General features: G+C 51.6%; 5 protein-coding genes across 5 annotated transcripts; 3 read left to right on the forward strand and 2 right to left on the reverse strand.

Annotated features, from left to right (window-relative positions):
• Nucleotides 1–1,690: 1,690 nt before the first annotated feature.
• ASPGLDRAFT_29030 (kinesin family protein) lies at nt 1,691–7,045 on the forward strand (the record flags this gene model as incomplete). Its single annotated transcript, XM_022543817.1, has 4 exons — nt 1,691–1,793; nt 1,853–2,355; nt 2,404–6,432; nt 6,488–7,045. The coding sequence occupies 4 exons, from the start codon at nt 1,691–1,693 to the stop codon at nt 7,043–7,045; spliced, it is 5,193 nt and encodes a 1,730-aa protein (XP_022397034.1).
• A 1,359-nt stretch (nt 7,046–8,404) lies between these two features.
• Nucleotides 8,405–10,423, reverse strand: ASPGLDRAFT_179059 (uncharacterized protein). The gene is made up of 4 exons (XM_022542934.1): nt 10,119–10,423; nt 9,120–10,060; nt 8,887–9,049; nt 8,405–8,834 (listed from the first exon to the last, which is right to left on the reverse strand). The coding sequence occupies exons 1-4, from the start codon at nt 10,250–10,252 to the stop codon at nt 8,555–8,557; spliced, it is 1,518 nt and encodes a 505-aa protein (XP_022397035.1). The 5' UTR covers nt 10,253–10,423; the 3' UTR covers nt 8,405–8,554.
• A 223-nt stretch (nt 10,424–10,646) lies between these two features.
• Nucleotides 10,647–12,320, forward strand: ASPGLDRAFT_51550 (GDP-Man:Man(1)GlcNAc(2)-PP-dolichol alpha-1,3-mannosyltransferase). Its single transcript, XM_022547556.1, has 2 exons — nt 10,647–11,536; nt 11,611–12,320. The coding sequence occupies exons 1-2, from the start codon at nt 10,687–10,689 to the stop codon at nt 12,216–12,218; spliced, it is 1,458 nt and encodes a 485-aa protein (XP_022397036.1). The 5' UTR covers nt 10,647–10,686; the 3' UTR covers nt 12,219–12,320.
• Nucleotides 12,321–13,147: 827 nt separating this feature from the next.
• ASPGLDRAFT_134836 (uncharacterized protein) lies at nt 13,148–14,794 on the forward strand (the record flags this gene model as incomplete). The annotated part of the gene is made up of 2 exons (XM_022541326.1): nt 13,148–14,632; nt 14,684–14,794. 2 exons carry the CDS (start codon nt 13,148–13,150, stop codon nt 14,792–14,794), a joined length of 1,596 nt encoding a protein of 531 aa, XP_022397037.1.
• Nucleotides 14,795–14,912: 118 nt separating this feature from the next.
• On the reverse strand, nt 14,913–17,032 carry ASPGLDRAFT_179068 (MFS transporter; the record flags this gene model as incomplete). Its single annotated transcript, XM_022542935.1, has 2 exons — nt 16,556–17,032; nt 14,913–16,500 (listed from the first exon to the last, which is right to left on the reverse strand). The coding sequence occupies exons 1-2, from the start codon at nt 16,801–16,803 to the stop codon at nt 14,913–14,915; spliced, it is 1,836 nt and encodes a 611-aa protein (XP_022397038.1). The 5' UTR covers nt 16,804–17,032.
• Between the last annotated feature and the right edge of the window lie 415 nt (nt 17,033–17,447).

A 17,447-nucleotide genomic window follows, 5' to 3' on the forward strand; every position in this document is an offset into this window, starting at 1 on the left:
CATGGGAGAATATTCTCCCGCATTTCAAAGAGGGTCCAGGTGATTGATCACTGTACGGAGTAGTTCGAGACTGCGTTCGGGTGTCGACCTCGTGGTCTATGGTAAAGTATTTATGGTGTCGCCCCATAGAGGAGACAAGGGTATCGAGGTCTTTTTGCTTGTCTGACATCCGGCTCATGGGCGCATTTGGCAAATGCGACTAGTCCCGTGTTTCTTTGGGGCCATGGAAGCCTCGTTAACTAGCGCTGGGTTCATATCAATGGTGTGTTTTTGTAAACGATGGCATGCAGTGCTTTGGCCTGCAACAGGGTAGTTAGTAGGCTGTTCTTTCGTCGGATATGGTACAACGGGTAAATGAGCAGCAGCGTGAGGGTGCTCTGTACTCACTATTATAGCTATGTCCCTTTCTTGTGGCGGTATTCCGAGGACCTTCTTCCGTATGCCAGCGTTGGAACCGCTCCGAACATGAGTTTGTATGTATCCACGGCGATGTCGTTCGAAAGGACGTCGCGTATCAGTAAAAGCGCTTTCGGAAAATTTCTTGCATAGAAAGAAAATGATAGCAAGAATAACAGAAGATATACAGAGTAGAGGTGAAGGCCAAAGAAGTGAATGACTGTTACCCAAACAGGAAGGCGCCAGAAACCCACCTAGCACGCACTGACAGGACAATCAAAGCCAATGCTTCAGAGTGTTAATGTTAATATTCTACACTGAAAGTCCAGTCGGAGCACTTCCCATTTTTGTATCGGCCGGGATCACTGCTCTGTACTGTGCTCCGTACTCGACACAGTGCCATAAATCAACAATTGAGAAATTGTCTACAGAGGCATGGAATTACAAATAAATCAATATCACAGCTCATTCTGTATACAAAGACTGCCAGTAATACCCCGTGCGACTCCGGAGTACTCCGTATGTGCTGTGCTGTATGTATGGAATGCATGGTTTATTGCTCCACCCGCACGAGGCCATATTTAAAGAATGCGCGCTGCATAAAACCTACCATAGATTATAGTCCTTACAGAGGAATAATGATGAAGAATATTTCAATCAATACTGATAATATCAGTATGAGAATATAGTAGCAGCATACAGACAATACAGTAATTACGCGGCTAAAACGCCGATTAATTGAGATGGGCCTCCTTAGTCGTTGTCCCCAGACCTGTCACTCTCCTTAATCTCTCCCGCTCTCTTTCTTTCTTTTCTCTCTCCTCTCTCTCTCTCTCTCTCTCTATCGATTCTTTTCATCTTTTGCTTTTTCTGGTGGCGGGTGGTGCGTTCCTTCTTTCCTTTAAACATTATTTTTTATTCTTTTTTTTGTGATCGCTATTCGTTTCTTTTCCGTCTCTGGGGCTTGTCCTCCGAGTCGCGCACTCGCTTTCTGGTACGTCAACACAATAATCACAATAATCACAATAATAATAATAATCTGCTATTTCTTTTCTTATTCTGTTATTGCCATATGTCTTATTGGGCATCACTAACAAACGCACACTACAGATACTCATATATCGCCAAACGACGACGACTACGAGCCGATGATCTCCCCATCCCTTCTTCTCTCCTGAACCTCCGTTTGTTCCATCGCATCTTTCTTTCACATCTCTCGTCGTCCTCCTCATAATAAAGGGCCATGACGGGCTCGCCGCCGGCCTCTCCCACGGCCGCTTCCCCGCGGTTCAGCATGATGCGGACTCCAAGAAGCAACAGCCGGTTGAGCATGAGCAGTAAACAAGGGCCCGGCAGTCGCGCTTCGGACGAGGATACCAAAACCGCCGTCAAAGTCGGTGCGTATTCTCTTTGTGTCTCTGTCACCATGTACAGGTGTTGAACTGACCTGCTGCAGCTGTCCGCGTGCGACCTCCCCTGAAAGCCACCGATCCCGGCTACGAATTAATCCCGCAACGTTTCCAGCGTTCCATGGTTCATGTGACGGCTCCAACCAGCGTCGCCGTCGACGTTCCCCAGGGGCGCAAACTCTTTGTCTTTGATCGCGTCTTTGCAGAAACCGTGGACCAGGAGGGCATTTGGGATTATCTCAGCGACAGCGTCAACTCCTTCCTGCAGGGTTACAATGTCTCCCTGTTGGCCTACGGTCAGTCCGGCGCCGGAAAGTCCTACACCATGGGTACTTCCGGTCCGAACGAACAAAATAACACCGAGGCTATGGGTGTCATTCCACGTGCCGCCCAGTTGTTGTTTGAGAAACTAGATGGTCCGCAGAAACACAATCGCAACAGCTCCACCGGCCTCCGAACGCCGTCGCGGTACTCTATGAGTTCCACCTCCAGCTTCGGAAAGGCCAATAATCCCGATAAAAATTGGCAACTCAAAGCCACTTACGTCGAGGTGCGTATCGCCAAGAAATCCTTCCTGGCAGAACACTGACGTTGGTAGATTTACAACGAAACACTACGAGATCTCCTTGTTCCTGAGACCCCCGGGAATGAACGCCCCCCCGTCACTATCCGCGAGGATACCAAAGGTCGCATTATCCTGGCTGGTCTACACCAGGTCGACATCAATTCCTTCGACGACTTGATTGGCGCTCTGAATTTCGGTTCTTCCATCCGTCAGACGGACTCGACGGCGATTAACGCCAAATCCTCCCGATCGCATGCGGTATTCAGTTTGAATCTTGTCCAGCGCAACAAACAGTCAAGCCCTTCCATAGGATCGCCGTCCCCCAAGGACAAGCGCATGTCTGCTCCGATCGAATTTGGTAACTCCGATCCCTCCGTCACCGTTGACAGCAAACTTCACTTTGTCGACTTGGCAGGAAGTGAAAGGTTGAAGAACACCGGAGCGTCGGGTGAACGTGCGCGCGAGGGTATTTCCATCAACGCTGGTCTGGCAGCCTTGGGCAAAGTCATCTCCCAGTTGTCGTCGCGGCAGTCGGGCTCCCACGTGTCGTACCGCGATTCAAAACTCACCCGACTGCTGCAGGATTCCCTGGGCGGCAATGCATACACCTACATGATCGCATGTGTTACACCCGCAGAATTCCACCTCAGCGAAACCCTGAACACAATCCAATATGCGCAGCGCGCCCGTGCCATTCAGAGCAAACCCCGTATCCAACAGGTCTCCGACGAAAGTGACAAGCAGGCCGTCATTGACCGCCTCAAGGCTGAGGTTGCCTTTTTGCGGCAGCAACTGCACAGTGCCGAGGAAAATGACCGCCACATGGCGCCTCCCCGGGAGCGTTCGTCGGAACGGCGCAACGAGAAAGAGATGGACCTGCAGAACCAGCTGTTGGACGCGCAAGAAAGCTACAACGCTCTCAGCCAACGCCATGCTAGGCTTATTTCGGACATGGCCCGGGATTCCGAGCGGCCATCCACAAGCCAGGACGATGCATCGGACGATGCCTCTTCGGTTGGCAAGAGCTCCGTGGAGCGACTGAAGCGGTCGCACTCTTTTGCTGAATCGGTGGAGCAGGTGGTCTTGGAGTACGAAAAGACCATCCAGAGCCTCGAATCGTCGCTTTCCAACACCCGTTCGTCTCTCTCCGTCACAGAGAGTACTCTTCTGGAGCGTGAAACCAAGTGCACCTACGCCGAGACCGTCAACACACAGCTGCAGGCGCGGGTCCAAAAGTTGCTCGATCGCGAGTCCAGCACGGAAGCATATCTACATGAGCTGGAGAACAAGCTCGATGGACAGTCGTCAGGCGAGGAGCAGCATGCCGCCATCGTCTCTGAGCTGCGCAAGGAGGTGAGCCGTGCCCGCGAGGGCGAGACTGGCTGCGAAGAATACATCTCCACTTTGGAGGAGCGACTCGCTGAAGCCGATCAGGATATGGAGTTGATGCAACGCGAGGTGGAACGTCTGGAGCATGTTGTTGAGCGCCAGCGCAGCCTGGGCAAGCTAGATAACCTGCTCACCGAACTCGACCACACCAAGCAGCAGAATGGCCACCACAAGAGGCATAGCAGCCGTGATGACTTTGAGACCCGCGCCATGACCATGAAGAGCGCCCAACACATGCGGAAGCGCGCTACCTCCTTGGATCCCTTGAACGAAGCAACCGAGACGGCCGCTCCTGAATCTGATGATGAGCATCATGACGACAGCTTGACCGGTTCTGGCCCCACCTTGCAGGACGAGATGGCCAAATCTGCCAACGGCAGTGATGAACTTGCCACCGGTGTTGCTATCAAGCCTGTCCAGAGTCCCACTGCCGATGACCAGTCTCGCTTTGTCGCGGACAAACTCGACACCGTCAACCAGGAGCTGTTCGACCTGCGCATGCAGCACGAGTCGACTGTGACTGAGTACGAGACGCTCGAAGCCAAGTACGAGGAAGCGGTCAAGGCGTTGGCGAAGGTGCAGCAGGACACCGCGGATGAAGCTCGCCATAGTCATCTCGCTCCATCTGACGCTCTCCAGGACCGTCCGTCGTCGCCCATCACCGCTACCACCAACTCCCGTCCGGTTTCTTTTTTAGAGGATACCCGAGCCCCCGGGACCGAGTCGAGAACTGGAACTCAACATTCGTTCTCGCGATCACTCTCCTCGGAATTATCCTTGGCCGGGGAGTCTGCTACGTCGCCGGAGGCATCGAATGCTTCTGAAATCACCAAGAAGGAGCCTGGGGAGGATGAGGTGGAAGAGATGCGCCGGCTACTGTTGGAGCACCAGGAGGGTGTCAGTCTCATGTCCCAGAAATACGCGGAATTGCAGACTGAGCATGAGGGTGTGATGAACTTGGTGGAGACCCTCAAGTCTGAGCTTCAACGGTCGCGCTCGTCGTCGCCGCCTTCCACGCCTGGATTCAAGTCACCCGTCATCCGCAGGAAGACCAGCCAAAGTCTTATGTCTACTGTCGATCGGGCGCATCGCTCTCTGGCCGCCCTGCGTAACATCGCCGTCGAGGCTTTCGAATCTCACCCCGACACCTTGCAGAACTTCGACGTGCACTATGACTCTGCGATGCACGAGTTGCACACTCGCATGGATCGCATTCAGTCCTTGGAATCGGAGAACCAGAGCGTGAAGAAGGAGATGGAGATGAAGTCCACCATCATCTCTGGTCTGACCCGGGAACGGTCCAGTCTGCAGGGTGGAGCGTCGTCGATCGATATGGGTCTGGTGACGCAACTCCGCGACCAGGTCGTGCAGCAGGAGAACCTGATGGGCGACCTCAAGGCCGGGCATGACGCTCGTGAGCTGCAACTCCACAGCGAGATTGCGCAACTCAGGGGCCTTCTCAAGACCCAGGAGGAAGCCGCTCGCGCCCAGGATGCTGGTGCGGATGAGCATGACAGGCGCCTTGGTGTTTTGGAGCGCGAACTGACCGAGTGGAAGGGCAAGCACCAGAATGCCCTGGACTCGCTGCAAGGCTCCGAGCAGAAGCTGGGCTCGACCCTTACTGAGTTGGAGACCGCCTTGGCGTCTGTGGATGCGCTGCGCGCGGAACGGGGAGGCGACGCTGCTCGTGAGACCTCCAATGAAAAGGAGGCTACTGCCCGCGATCTCGACAACGGCCGGATCCAGCAGCAGGGCTTGGTCAACAGCTTGACGAATACCATCGAAGAACACAAGGCCACGATTGCCACTCAACTCACGACGATCGCATCTTTGGAGAAGTCGCATTCGTCGGCTCAAGACCAACTCAACCAGCATGTAGCTACCAAGGACGGCAATGACGACGAGGTTTTCACCCACCAGTCTCGTGTTATTGACTTGGGACGGGAGATCGAGACGCATCAGTCGACGATGACCGGTCACCAGCAGGAGCTGTCGTCGCTGCAAGAATCCCACAAGCGCGAGCTGAGCGAATTGGAGGAACGGACCAAGGCAGTTGCGCATGCTGAATACGAGTCGCAACTCGCCGCTAAGAATGCCGAGCACGACGACGCCATGAAGGCGCTGCGCACCGAGATGGCCGAGTCGCGGGACGAACTGGCCAAGCTGCTCAAGATGGTTTCCGACCTCCTCAAGTCCGACGTCACCAAGGACAACCTGTCAGAGCAAATCCAAGAGGTGTTGGCCCAGAAGCAGCACTTCTCCGACAAGTACGCCGAGCTCATGGATACCAACGAAGACCTGCGCAAGCGGGTTGAGAACAACGGTGGCGATGATGGTCGTCTGGAGGAACTCACCAAGAAGACCGCCGCCCAGGACGCCAAGGTACACGAGCTGGCTATTCTTGTTGCTACCCTCGAGGATACGCTCCAGCAGCGCGATGATCAGGTGAAGAAGAAGGATGCGCTTGTGGAGGAGATCACGACTGAGAAGAACAAGAGCGCGCGTCTTGTTGAGGAGCTCGAGGACCAGATCACCAACAGCTTTGATCAGCACAACAACCGTCTTTCGGTCATCCAGCAGGAACGTGATCAGGCGCTGGTGGATGCTAAGACCAAGATTTCTGTGTATGAGAACGATATTGAGACTTACAAGGTTCGGATTGAGCAGCTTGAGGTATGTTTTTTGTCCTTTTCGCCCTATTCCTGATGCTGATACTAACATGATGCAGTTGCAACTCAAGAACGGCAGCGGAACCGATGCGTCGCACGATCGCAGCAGTTCTGTCAATTCCAACCTCCGCAAGAGCTCTTCCGCAACTTCTCTTCCGTCTCCTCCTCCCGCCATTCCTCTGCCGCCCCTCCCAACCATCGCCTCGCAAACCAATGGCAACACCGGCAGCATTTCTCCCCCCAGCTCTCGCCACACCAGCAAGGAACTGGTAAACTCGCAAATCGTCGAAGACCAAGAGGCGCGCATCAAGACCATCGAAAAGCACCTCTACGCCGAGAAGCAGCTCACAGCAACCCTGGAAGAAGCTCTCGGCGACCTCGAGGCGCAAAGCAACAAGGTCAAGTCGGACTGCGAAGCATGGAAGAAGAAGGCGTTCCAGGTGGAAGACGAGCTCTCTACGCTTCGCAAGGAGCGCAGCTCGCAGCGCATGTCATTGCAAGCTGTTGAGGAGGAGAGAAGCGCACGGCGTGAGGCTGAGGCTGCTCGTGCTCAGCTCGAGGAGCGGATGAATGCGCTTAACAAGAAGAAGAAGAAGAGCACGCTGAACTGTTTCTAAGCTGCTTTCCTGGTTCTTCGAACTCGACTTTGGCGTCATTTTCTGGTTTGATTTGTGTTATATTCCCCGTTGGAGGCTTTTTTTTTTTTTTTTTTTTTTTTTTTTTTTTTTTTTTTTTTTTTTCGACTGGGATACCCCAAGGCAAATAGCTTTTTTTTTTTTTTTTTTTTTTTTCTTTTTGCTTTACTTTCTATGATTTCTTCTGTATTATGAGTTCAACGTAGTTGATATCCCCCCTTTTGTCTGTTTTATCCGTTGATACCTTTGTTTCAATTCTCTGCTGTGTCGCACAGATAATCTTGTTTTATGTCTCTTGATGTTTCATTTCTACGATATTTCAACTTGACGACGACTTCTAAGAGGTTGCTGTCTGTGGCTTTGGCAGACCTTCGATTGTATATTTTCATGTTACCTTTTGTGATGTCTACATACATACACCTCTTAACATTGTCTATAATTGTGCTTGCCTCGGATAGGCTGTGTTTGTTATCTTTACTCGCAGTCGCGGATACCAATTGTGAGATTGTTGTTATTGATTTGTATAAAAGCAGTAGAATAATTCATTCCATTCAATTGATTCATAGATTAATATACATAAGGTTCATTCAGCAATATGTCGGTGGACCGTCTTCTGACAACTAATCTCTATGAAAACAATACAATTTGCTATTGTGGCATGGGCGTACGTGAGAGTGTGTCGTTGTCTCTTTTCTCCCGCGTAGAAGCCAGAAAGGAGGGTGCAGAGGGTAAATGTTTGTGTGTTGTGATCAGAACTGCTTTTATAGGCTTCACCCCACGCAACATGTATCAAGAAATATACAATAAGCAGGCTCTCGGGCGTTTCTTCCTTTTTTCCTTTTTCCACCGATATTTAATTTCGAAGCAGGGGGAGTCTCGACTGGAAAATAATATCTCAGACAAGGTAGTAGAGGGTAAAGACGTGAAGCAATGGACAATAGTGATGGTGTAAGAGTGGGAAATGGGAACATGCCTGTCTGTATTGTTAATACCCAGCTCTTTATTGCAAGCAATGGAATACAATTATCTCTTGACTTAAGCTCGTCTCAATGTGTGGATGGAATTGGAGTTTCGGAAAGAGGCTGTGGCAATGCAGGTAATCATGTGGAAGACCGAACGGACGAGGATGGGGATCCATATATGTCTGGTGCAGTGGATGCGGATGGGGATGAATATATGTCTGATGTGTGAGGTGGAAGGTGGAAGATCATGGGGATCGAAGGATGGGGATTGAGATGATATTTTACAGTATGTCAGGCAATATCAATAATGATATCCGGGTCACAATTACAGTAGTATAGCCAACGTAATAGGAATTTCTCTTAAGATTGCTAATTCAGTCTCCGGGTTTTGTGTCCGAGTTCCCGAATCAAAATGTCTTGGATTGTGGAGCATCTGGTTAAGTGTTCTGGCATTCCTTCACTACAACCGATATTCAGAAGAAGCACTCATTCGTTTCTCCATTGGAAAGATTGAGACGGCTTATTAGCATCAAACAGAATCCGTATGCAACCTTCCACGCAGGAGTCTCCAACCCCATAACATATCGATGAACAAAATTTCCACAAAGGAAAATACCAAGCTTCCTCCGAAAACCAGACTATGGTACGTCCATGCATTTGCTGGATTGAGATCAACCACCTGGCAAACGATGGCCCAAGGAAGTACATATAATAAATTCGAAACAAGGGACTGTCCCAGATACCACAATGGGCGAGTGGCTAGCAATATGGTTGCGAGCTGAGTAGATATGGCATATAATATATAGCACCTTGAAGCGATTAGGAAAAGAAACGAAACAAAGACAGGTTTGTTGGGCTTACCAGTCTATTGTTTGCCACATATGCGCAGTGATCTCAGCAACAGCTTCTGATTGGGACAGGAATAATGCAAAAGGTTTGCAGCCGAATGTTGCCAGGAAGATAAATAGAGGGATTTCGATGGCTGTAGCTATCACCACGGACAGAATTGCAGGTCGTGTGGTTACTATCAAGAATGAGACTTTGTCTGGAGATATAGATATAGACCATGTGCAGGATGGGAAGTCAATACATACTGAAGAGGATCTTCCAGGACCGGCGTTCTTGGTTACTCATATGCTTCAACTCCCCCCAGTAATGTCCTACAAAGGCCAGCGAGGTAGCCTCCAGGGCCTGAACTGGAACCATCACCAGACCCCACCGAATAGTTGTGAAGACGCCCCAGGCAGTTGCATAATCCGCTGACATGGCAACAACTCCAGCCACAACCCAAAGGTACAATGCATTTCGAACCGCTGATTCAATGAAGGTGATAAAACCTGGCTTGAAAAGCACAAAAAAGGCCTGTAAGCTGGGTGGTTCACTATGACTCTGCCTGCCACCGCGGCTTCTCCCAGTGCTGGTGGAAATGGAGAAGTATAGTAGCCCAGAAACTGCCGCAATCATATCACAGCTTAGACGGATCCCAGCTTGCATGTTGATGTCTGGAGTCCAACCGCCGACATGGAATTTAGAGATGATCATGAGATCTAGGGCGATATTCACAACCACTTTGACAGAGCTGATCAGAAGGGGTACATCTGGCTTATCAAGGGCTCTCGTGGCGCTGGAAACCGCAACTTCAAGAGCCGAGCTCAAAGCTGAGAAGGCGCTAATCCGGACATATGTGACACTGGCCTCCTGGACAGCGTGTGGGACAAAGGTTGCTGAAAATGCCTTTGCTGCACCTGCGAATATAAGACTCATGATTGTTCCGAGGATGGCTTGGAATATTATCAGAGTATGTGCTAGCCCCAGGCGGGACTGGAATGATCGCGCCTCTTTGTCCGCAATGGTCACCCACACAGCGCGAGGAAGGCCCTCGTTTAAGACCTCTGCGATGGTACCAATGTATGTGTAGACGTCAGTTGTAACAACGAGGGAGGTATCGATATTGGCAACCCAGATCTTAACAAGCGTGTTATACAATGCTGGGAGAATAAATGCACCGATATTGAAAAGAAGGGCCCCGGAATAGCTGCATAACTATTAGCTGACAGCCCAGTGTCTATTCTTTCGTTGATAGCCCTGCTTACTTTGAACGACAAGACCATTTTTCACCAATGGCCCACTTGAGAGACAGAAAGTTGCCAGAATCCTGTACAGGTTCATCTTCTGAACTCGTCGTAGCTGCCACTGCGACATGACTATTGCCAGGATTTGGTGCCATGCTTAGTAGATTTCTTCAGGTTGCGAAGTAAGGAAAAATGAGCTGACCCAGGAATAGTGCAATAAGTCAACAATAATGATTCCCCCGCTTCCTGCCAAGCGACTTTATTTTGCCCTTGTCAAGAGAAGAACAAACATCTCTAGATAGTACATGGAATTAAGTGCCTTCTAGCATTCCCTGTCATACTTGGGAACAGCAGAGAAAAAACACAGGAAAGAAAAATTGAGCCATGTTGATTATTTCTGAGGAATACATTTCTTGATCATTCAGTGACATAGAGGGCTAAAGAGTGAAGTTCATAGTTCATACAGTGTAATCATCACATGACGCCCCAACCCGCCGCGTGTCTCAAACCCATAGCTATTAATTATCCCACCTCCTCACCACCATCACCACTCAACCAATCCTCGAAAACAATTCCTCAAAACCAAAAAATGCCCCGCCGACCCCCCAACATAACAATAATCCACCCGGACCTCGGAATCGGCGGTGCAGAACGCCTCATCATCGACGTCGCCCTCGCCCTCCAATCCCGCGGCCATAAAGTCACCATCTACACCTCGCACCGCGACACGGGCCACTGCTTCGATGAGGCGCGCGATGGAACGCTCGATGTGCGCGTGCGCGGGAATACACTCTTTCCGGGGAGTGTCGCGGGGAGGGCGCATGTGCTTATGGCGGTGCTTAGGCAGGTGCATTTGACGATTTCTGTGCTGGGGGAGTTGGCCACGGCTAGCACGGCGATGGGCGAAAAGGAGGGGGAGGAGGAGGTAGAGGAGGTGTTTATAATCGACCAACTGGCTGCGTGTGTACCGATTCTTAAACTCCTGGGCGAGCATGCGACTCGCGGCAGGCAGCGGATTTTATTCTACTGTCACTTTCCGGACCAATTACTCGCGCGTCGCGATGAGCAGAATACACTCTTTCGTCTTGCAAAGGGATTATACCGGTATCCATTCGACTGGTTCGAGGGGTGGGCGATGAGCGCTGCGGATCGGGTTGTTGCGAATTCGAGGTTTACGAGGGGTGTTGTGGGGGGTGTTTTTGGGGGGAGTACGTTGGGGGATGTTAGTGTTGTTTATCCGTGTGTTGATACGGCGGAGAAGACGAAGGGGAAGGAGAAGGGGATTGCGGAGGGGGTTGAGGAAGGGGAGCTTTGGGGTGGGAAGAAGATTCTGTTGAGTATTAATCGATTTGAGAGGAAGAAGGATATGGGGCTTGCGATTAGGGCGTATCATGGGCTTGGGGAGGAGAAGAGGAGGGGGACGAGGTTGGTTATTGCTGGTGAGCCCCCTTTCCTTACTACTATTTGCGCATGCGCACGTGCGATGAGGATGCTAATGGGAGAGTAACGACAGGCGGCTACGACAACCGCGTCCAAGAAAACGTGCAATACCACAAAGAACTCGACACCCTCGCCTCAACCCTCGGCCTCCAAACCGCAACCTCGAAAACTGTCATCTCCGCCCTCTCCATCCCCGACTCCATCGACGTCCTCTTCCTCCTCTCCGTCCCCACCGCGTTCCGCGATACCCTCCTCTCGCAAGCAAAACTCCTCCTCTACACCCCCGTCAACGAACACTTTGGCATAGTCCCTGTTGAAGCTATGCATGCTGGTATTCCGGTGCTGGCGTCGAATACCGGTGGGCCATTGGAGACGATTGTTGAGGGTGAGACGGGGTGGTTGCGTGATGCGAATAAGGTTGATGACTGGACGGATGTTATGGATAAGGTGCTCTACGGGTTGGATCAGAATAGGACCCTGCGCATGGCAGTTGCCGGGAAGGCAAGAGTCGAAGAGGAATTCTCTCTGAGATCGATGGGAGACCGGCTGGAGGAAAATATTGGGGAAATGCTGCGGAGCGAGAGACGCCCGTTCAACGGGTCTCAGCAGTTACTCATGCTGCTGAGCCTATCGGGCGTGCTTCTCTCAGTACTCGCATTCTGGGCTATCAAGGCGATGTAGTTTCTTTCTTTTTTCTTCTGTATCAATACCCCTCTGTTGTCTTGTACAATATCGCTTTCCAATTAAAGCTATAGATCTCACGTGACTCCGCGTCGGGACGCGTTCCAAACTTCAAGAGTAGATCCAGCTTCTATTCAACCCACACCCCTCATACAAAGCAAAGAATGCCAGACGTTATCGACCTCATCTCCTCAACACCCCCAGCACCAGCTGAGAAACCACCACCAGCGCAATCCCGAGCACCACCATCAGCGTTCGTTTCTAGTCCGCCGCCGTTCTTCGCGAATACCACGAATACTAGAGCACCTCGACCGCCTCCGGCATTTACGTTCTCTGATGATATCGATATATTTTCCTCCCCGTTTGCGAACGCGCGCGATACGTTAGATGATAATAATCCGAGCAAGAGACGGCGTGTTAGCGGTGAATTGGATTTCAATGTACCACCGTCAGGCCAGCCACGCCAGTCTAGATCTCCAAATCGCAATTTGAATTCGAATACTAGAAAGTCGAATCCGTTTGAGTTCTCTGATGAGCTGGTAATACCTTCGTCTATTGGCCCGACAACGAGATCGAAATCACCGAACCTGAACACGAATAGGAATACGAATCCGTTTCAGTTTTCCGATGAATTGGGAATTCCCTCGTCGACGGGCAGGAAATCACCCTCTAAATCACCGAATCCGCGCGCGAAGAGCAATCCGTTCCAGTTCTCTGATGAGTTGGGGATACCGTCGTCAATTGGGCCAACGTCGAGGAGGTCCAAATCGCCAAATCTGAATCTGAATACGAGGGATTCGAATCCGTTCAAGTTCTCGGATGATTTCGATGAGTGTAGGTTACCGCCTGCGCCGGAGCCGGGGTCGTTCGGTAGTCCTGGTACTACGAGGGGTGCGGATGGGAATAAGGGTAGGGGTTTAAGGATGGGGATGGGGTCGAGATGGGCGGTTGATTCGGATCCGATTGTTTTTACGTCGTCTGCTGGGAAGCCGCGGGGAACTGGGGTGGTGGGGTCTGTTCAGAAGGAGAATACGATTACGATTGACAGTGACGACGACCATGGAAACGATACTGGGAAGGGCCAGGATAAGGGCAAAGGCAGAAGACGAGGTGACGAGATAGAAGACTTCAGTGACCAGCTCTTCAGCCGGATGTCGGATATGGATGAATTGATGGAGATTGCTGAGCGGCCGAAACCCACTGCTTCATTTTCAAATCGGACGGCGAGTTTGCTGGCTCGTCTCGAGGAAAGGACGAGTAGTGCAGGTGCAGGAACAACAAAAAAGACTACGGCTCGCTCGCGAAAGGGAAAGACAACTACTGTGGAGGAACATGTGGACATAAACGTGGACGACCTCGAACCACCACAACCCAAATGCAAAACCACCAAACCAACACAAGACAAAGAAGGCAAAGCCCGCTCTCGCGAAGCAAACAAGGCAGCACGAGAACGTGAGCGCGAGGCTGAAAAAGAACGCAAAGCCAGAACCAAAGAAGAAAAAGCCAAGGAAAAGCAATTGGCCGCGGACCTGGCGCAGGTGAACAAGTCCAAGGTTGACAAGAAGGAATCAACGCCAGAGATGATTGTCGACTTTGATAAGTCGCTGGAGGGGTCTAGCGTGGGCAACCAAGCTGTCGAATTCATGAATCGGCTGGGCGTTGAGTATACATTTTCCGAGAACTCGATCCGGGGCCTTGTCAAATGGCGACGGAAGGTCCAAGCCACATACAATGAAGCCCTAGGATACTGGGAACCGTGCCCCCTACGCATCGAACCAGAAAAACACATCCTATGCCTCCTACCAGCCCAAGAATTCGTGGTCATGGTAACAGCCCCCGAAACCTCCCCCTCCACTCTACAAAACCACGTCCTACATCTCAAACAAACCCACCCCGACGCCAAACCAATCTACCTCCTCGAAGGCCTAACAGCCCACATGCGCAAGAACCAAAACGCCCGCAACCGCGCCTACCAAGCCGAAGTCCGCCGCCAACTCGACCCCTCTACCACCACCACCTCGCGCCGCAAAAACCAACCAGAGCCACCATCAGTAGACGACGACACCATCGAAGACGCCCTCCTATCCCTGCAAATCCACCACAACGCCCTAATCCACCACACCTCCGCACCCCCCGAATCAGCCGAATGGCTAAAGACCTTCACAGAACATATCTCCACAATCCCCTATCGACTGGAACTCATGCAGGGCAATGACTCTGCGTTCTGTATGGATGTCGGACAGGTGAAGACGGGGGAGGATCGGAGGGATACTTTTGTGAAGATGTTGCAGGAGGTTAATCGGGTGACGGCGAGTATGGCGTATGGGGTTGTCGAGAGGTATCCGAGCGTGGGGGATTTGGTGGGGGGGTTTAAAGATAAGGATGGGGGGGTTGGGTTGTTGGAGGATGTTAAGGTATGTTGTTCCCCACGGGTGCAGGTATATGGGGTGGTGCTGATAATGTAGAAATCGGCGAATAAAAACGGTGCCCTGACGGATTCGAGAATTGGACCGGCGGTTAGTAGGCGGTTGTATAAGGTGTTTATGGGGCTTGATCCGGCTTCTACTGAGATTTAACATGGCACATATTTTAATGAATGATGAAAATATCCAATGCAATTATTCAATATTACCCGCAGTGCAAAATCAACGGTCTGGTGTATGTATACCAATCAATCTCAATCCAAAAAACGAATCAAACAGAAACCCCCCTCCTCCTCCAAACTCTCCACGCAACACCCCAAACCACAACAGCAACACTAACACTAACCGTACACCCCACAGCCCAGAACCCAAAACACCTCCACCCATGACACTGTCCATCCTCACTCCCACTACGGTCAATAGCATCCTGATACGCACCCGAATACACAACGCCCCAGACCGTCGCCCCGCCTGCAGGAACCATAGCCACGATGCCCCAGTTCGTGCCGAAGTTCTCGACACCCCAGACGACGGAGATGATAATAGGCACGAGCGAGAAGGAGCTGCCGTAGCCGAGGCCGATGAGGGCGGTTGTTATGTGGGAGAGGGATGGGTGGGCGATTGGGAGTGGGGAGGCGAGGAGGAGGTAGCCTAGGGCGAGGAGGATGGCGGAGGGGAGGAGGAAGGTCATTCGGGAGAGGGTGGGGCGGTTTTCTTTAGGGGAGGCGGGGAGGGTTGAGGGTCGAGCGGCGCCGTCTTCGGGGTTGGTTGGGAAGAGGTGGGTTGCTTTGGGGGCGAAGAAGTCGGTTAGGGAGCCGGTTAGGAGGCGGGCGATTGTTGAGGTCAGGGCTACTGTTGTGACGTGTGTGGATGGTAGACCTGCTGGAGGAGGGGCGTTGGGAGGGTATGATGGTGGCGTCAATGTTTGGATGATGGTGCCCAGGTTGTTGATGTAGGCTTCTCCCGGACCAGTCACCAAAAAGAAGCCCAAGGCAAGCCACCACATCGTTTGATCCTTGAGGAACAACCTCGTCTCATAATTCAACAGCCAGTTCTTCTTCCGTTCCTCTTCCTCGCGTGCCTTCTCGCGCCGTCTTTCCTCTCGTTCTTCGTCCGACGTCGTCAACGACTGTCGCTCCTCATCGGCGCCGTCTGTAGAGCCAAACGTGCCATACGAAGCCTGGACTTCGTCTCTCGACTGGAAGAATCCACCCTCTTGCCCTAGGATGCCACTGCGCTCCAACTCCTCGACCGTTCCGTCGATATATTTTTCCTCCTCGTCATCGACGATCCGTAGAACAAACGTGCCAACGACTCCAATACAGAGTAGCAATAGCGCCAAAAACAAAAAGTACCGGAAGACATCGACGTCTCCCCGGCTTCCATCTTCTCGCGGTTCGTACAAAAGGTACGTTCCCACCTGACTCTGCCACATGCCGCTAAGGCCAAATCCTGCAATCGGGACAGCAAGCATGATACCCTTGTGTTTACCTCGGCCAAAGTTCTTTGCGCATGTCGTCACAGCAGCAAGATATAGACAGCTCGTGGCTGTCCCAATGGCAATAAATGCCACTATCATCACCCAGAAAGGCCAGCCATCCCCGCCTGCATCTGGCGGAGGACCACTCTGATATGTAAATGCAGCCAGCAGGTAGCCAGCGCAGAAGACTATACCGGCGAACAGGGATAACGGTGATGGCGAGTATCGATCGCAGAGATAACCAAACAGCGGCACGGGGAGGTACATGGAAACCTCCGCGGCGATTGAGACGGCATTAACGCGTAGTTGAGTATAGTGAAGACGCGTAAGGAGTAACGGACCGTAGAGAGAAAACGCCGTGATACTACCAGCTCCAAGACTAATCACAGTCAGCACCCATCCAGACTCCAACGACAAACACAAAAGATTCTCACCAACTAATCACACCCCACGCAAAGCTAGCCACCCGCACCACCTCTTTCGCAATCTTCTGTCTATCCCGCTCGACAATCTCCTCGACCACATCGTTCAACAGACCATCGTTACTTTCCCGGCTGCTCTGTGACAATCGGGATCTCGTGTCCTCTTCTCCATCGGGACCGGAATCTGTATCATCACGAAGTAGGGAACGATTCGCATCGAAATCCCGTTTATCAACTACCTGGGCATTCGAACCTGGCATTATTCCTTCCCTCCCTGTGCAATGGTTCGGCGGTTCGAAGAGACTGTGATGGGCCGGAAAGTGGGACAGAGAACAATAGCTTTTCTCGAATAAGGGCAATCGAACTAGCCCGGTGCTATATTTATAACCAACGCACTCGGTTATCAGTGGAATGGTGATTATCAGCCTGACCAACTCAGTTGACCGCAGGTTTGCGCATCTCCCCTAGTCACGGGACGATTCAAAACAGGGCCATGCTGTGGGCGTACGACAAAGTGGGTATATAAATCAAGGATGAGTATAATTGAGCTGTCTCGCTCCAGGAAAGCAATCAACCCAGAAGAAATGAGTGTTGTCGATGGTCGATGCTATCCCCGGACGTGACACGGAGATACGCTTATCTCAGCACGTGATCCTTATCTCACATGACATCACCCGATTTTCCCTCCCATATTCTGCACACACTAGCAGGGGTACTCGATACGACAGTACAGAAACTGAGATGTCAATACAATGGACTTGGCGGGAAGGAGAAGGAGCCAGTCGACTCTGTACTTCCAAGGAGGCCATGTACAAGTCTATTCCCGAATATGAAGCCGGAGTGGGTGCTCCTAGACACACTAAACGCCCCACGATGCAGGGATCAATGCATTGAAATGTATTAC

This window comes from Aspergillus glaucus (genome assembly GCF_001890805.1).
Source record: "Aspergillus glaucus CBS 516.65 unplaced genomic scaffold ASPGLscaffold_24, whole genome shotgun sequence".
In the NCBI taxonomy this organism is placed as follows: Eukaryota; Fungi; Ascomycota; class Eurotiomycetes; order Eurotiales; family Aspergillaceae; genus Aspergillus; species Aspergillus glaucus.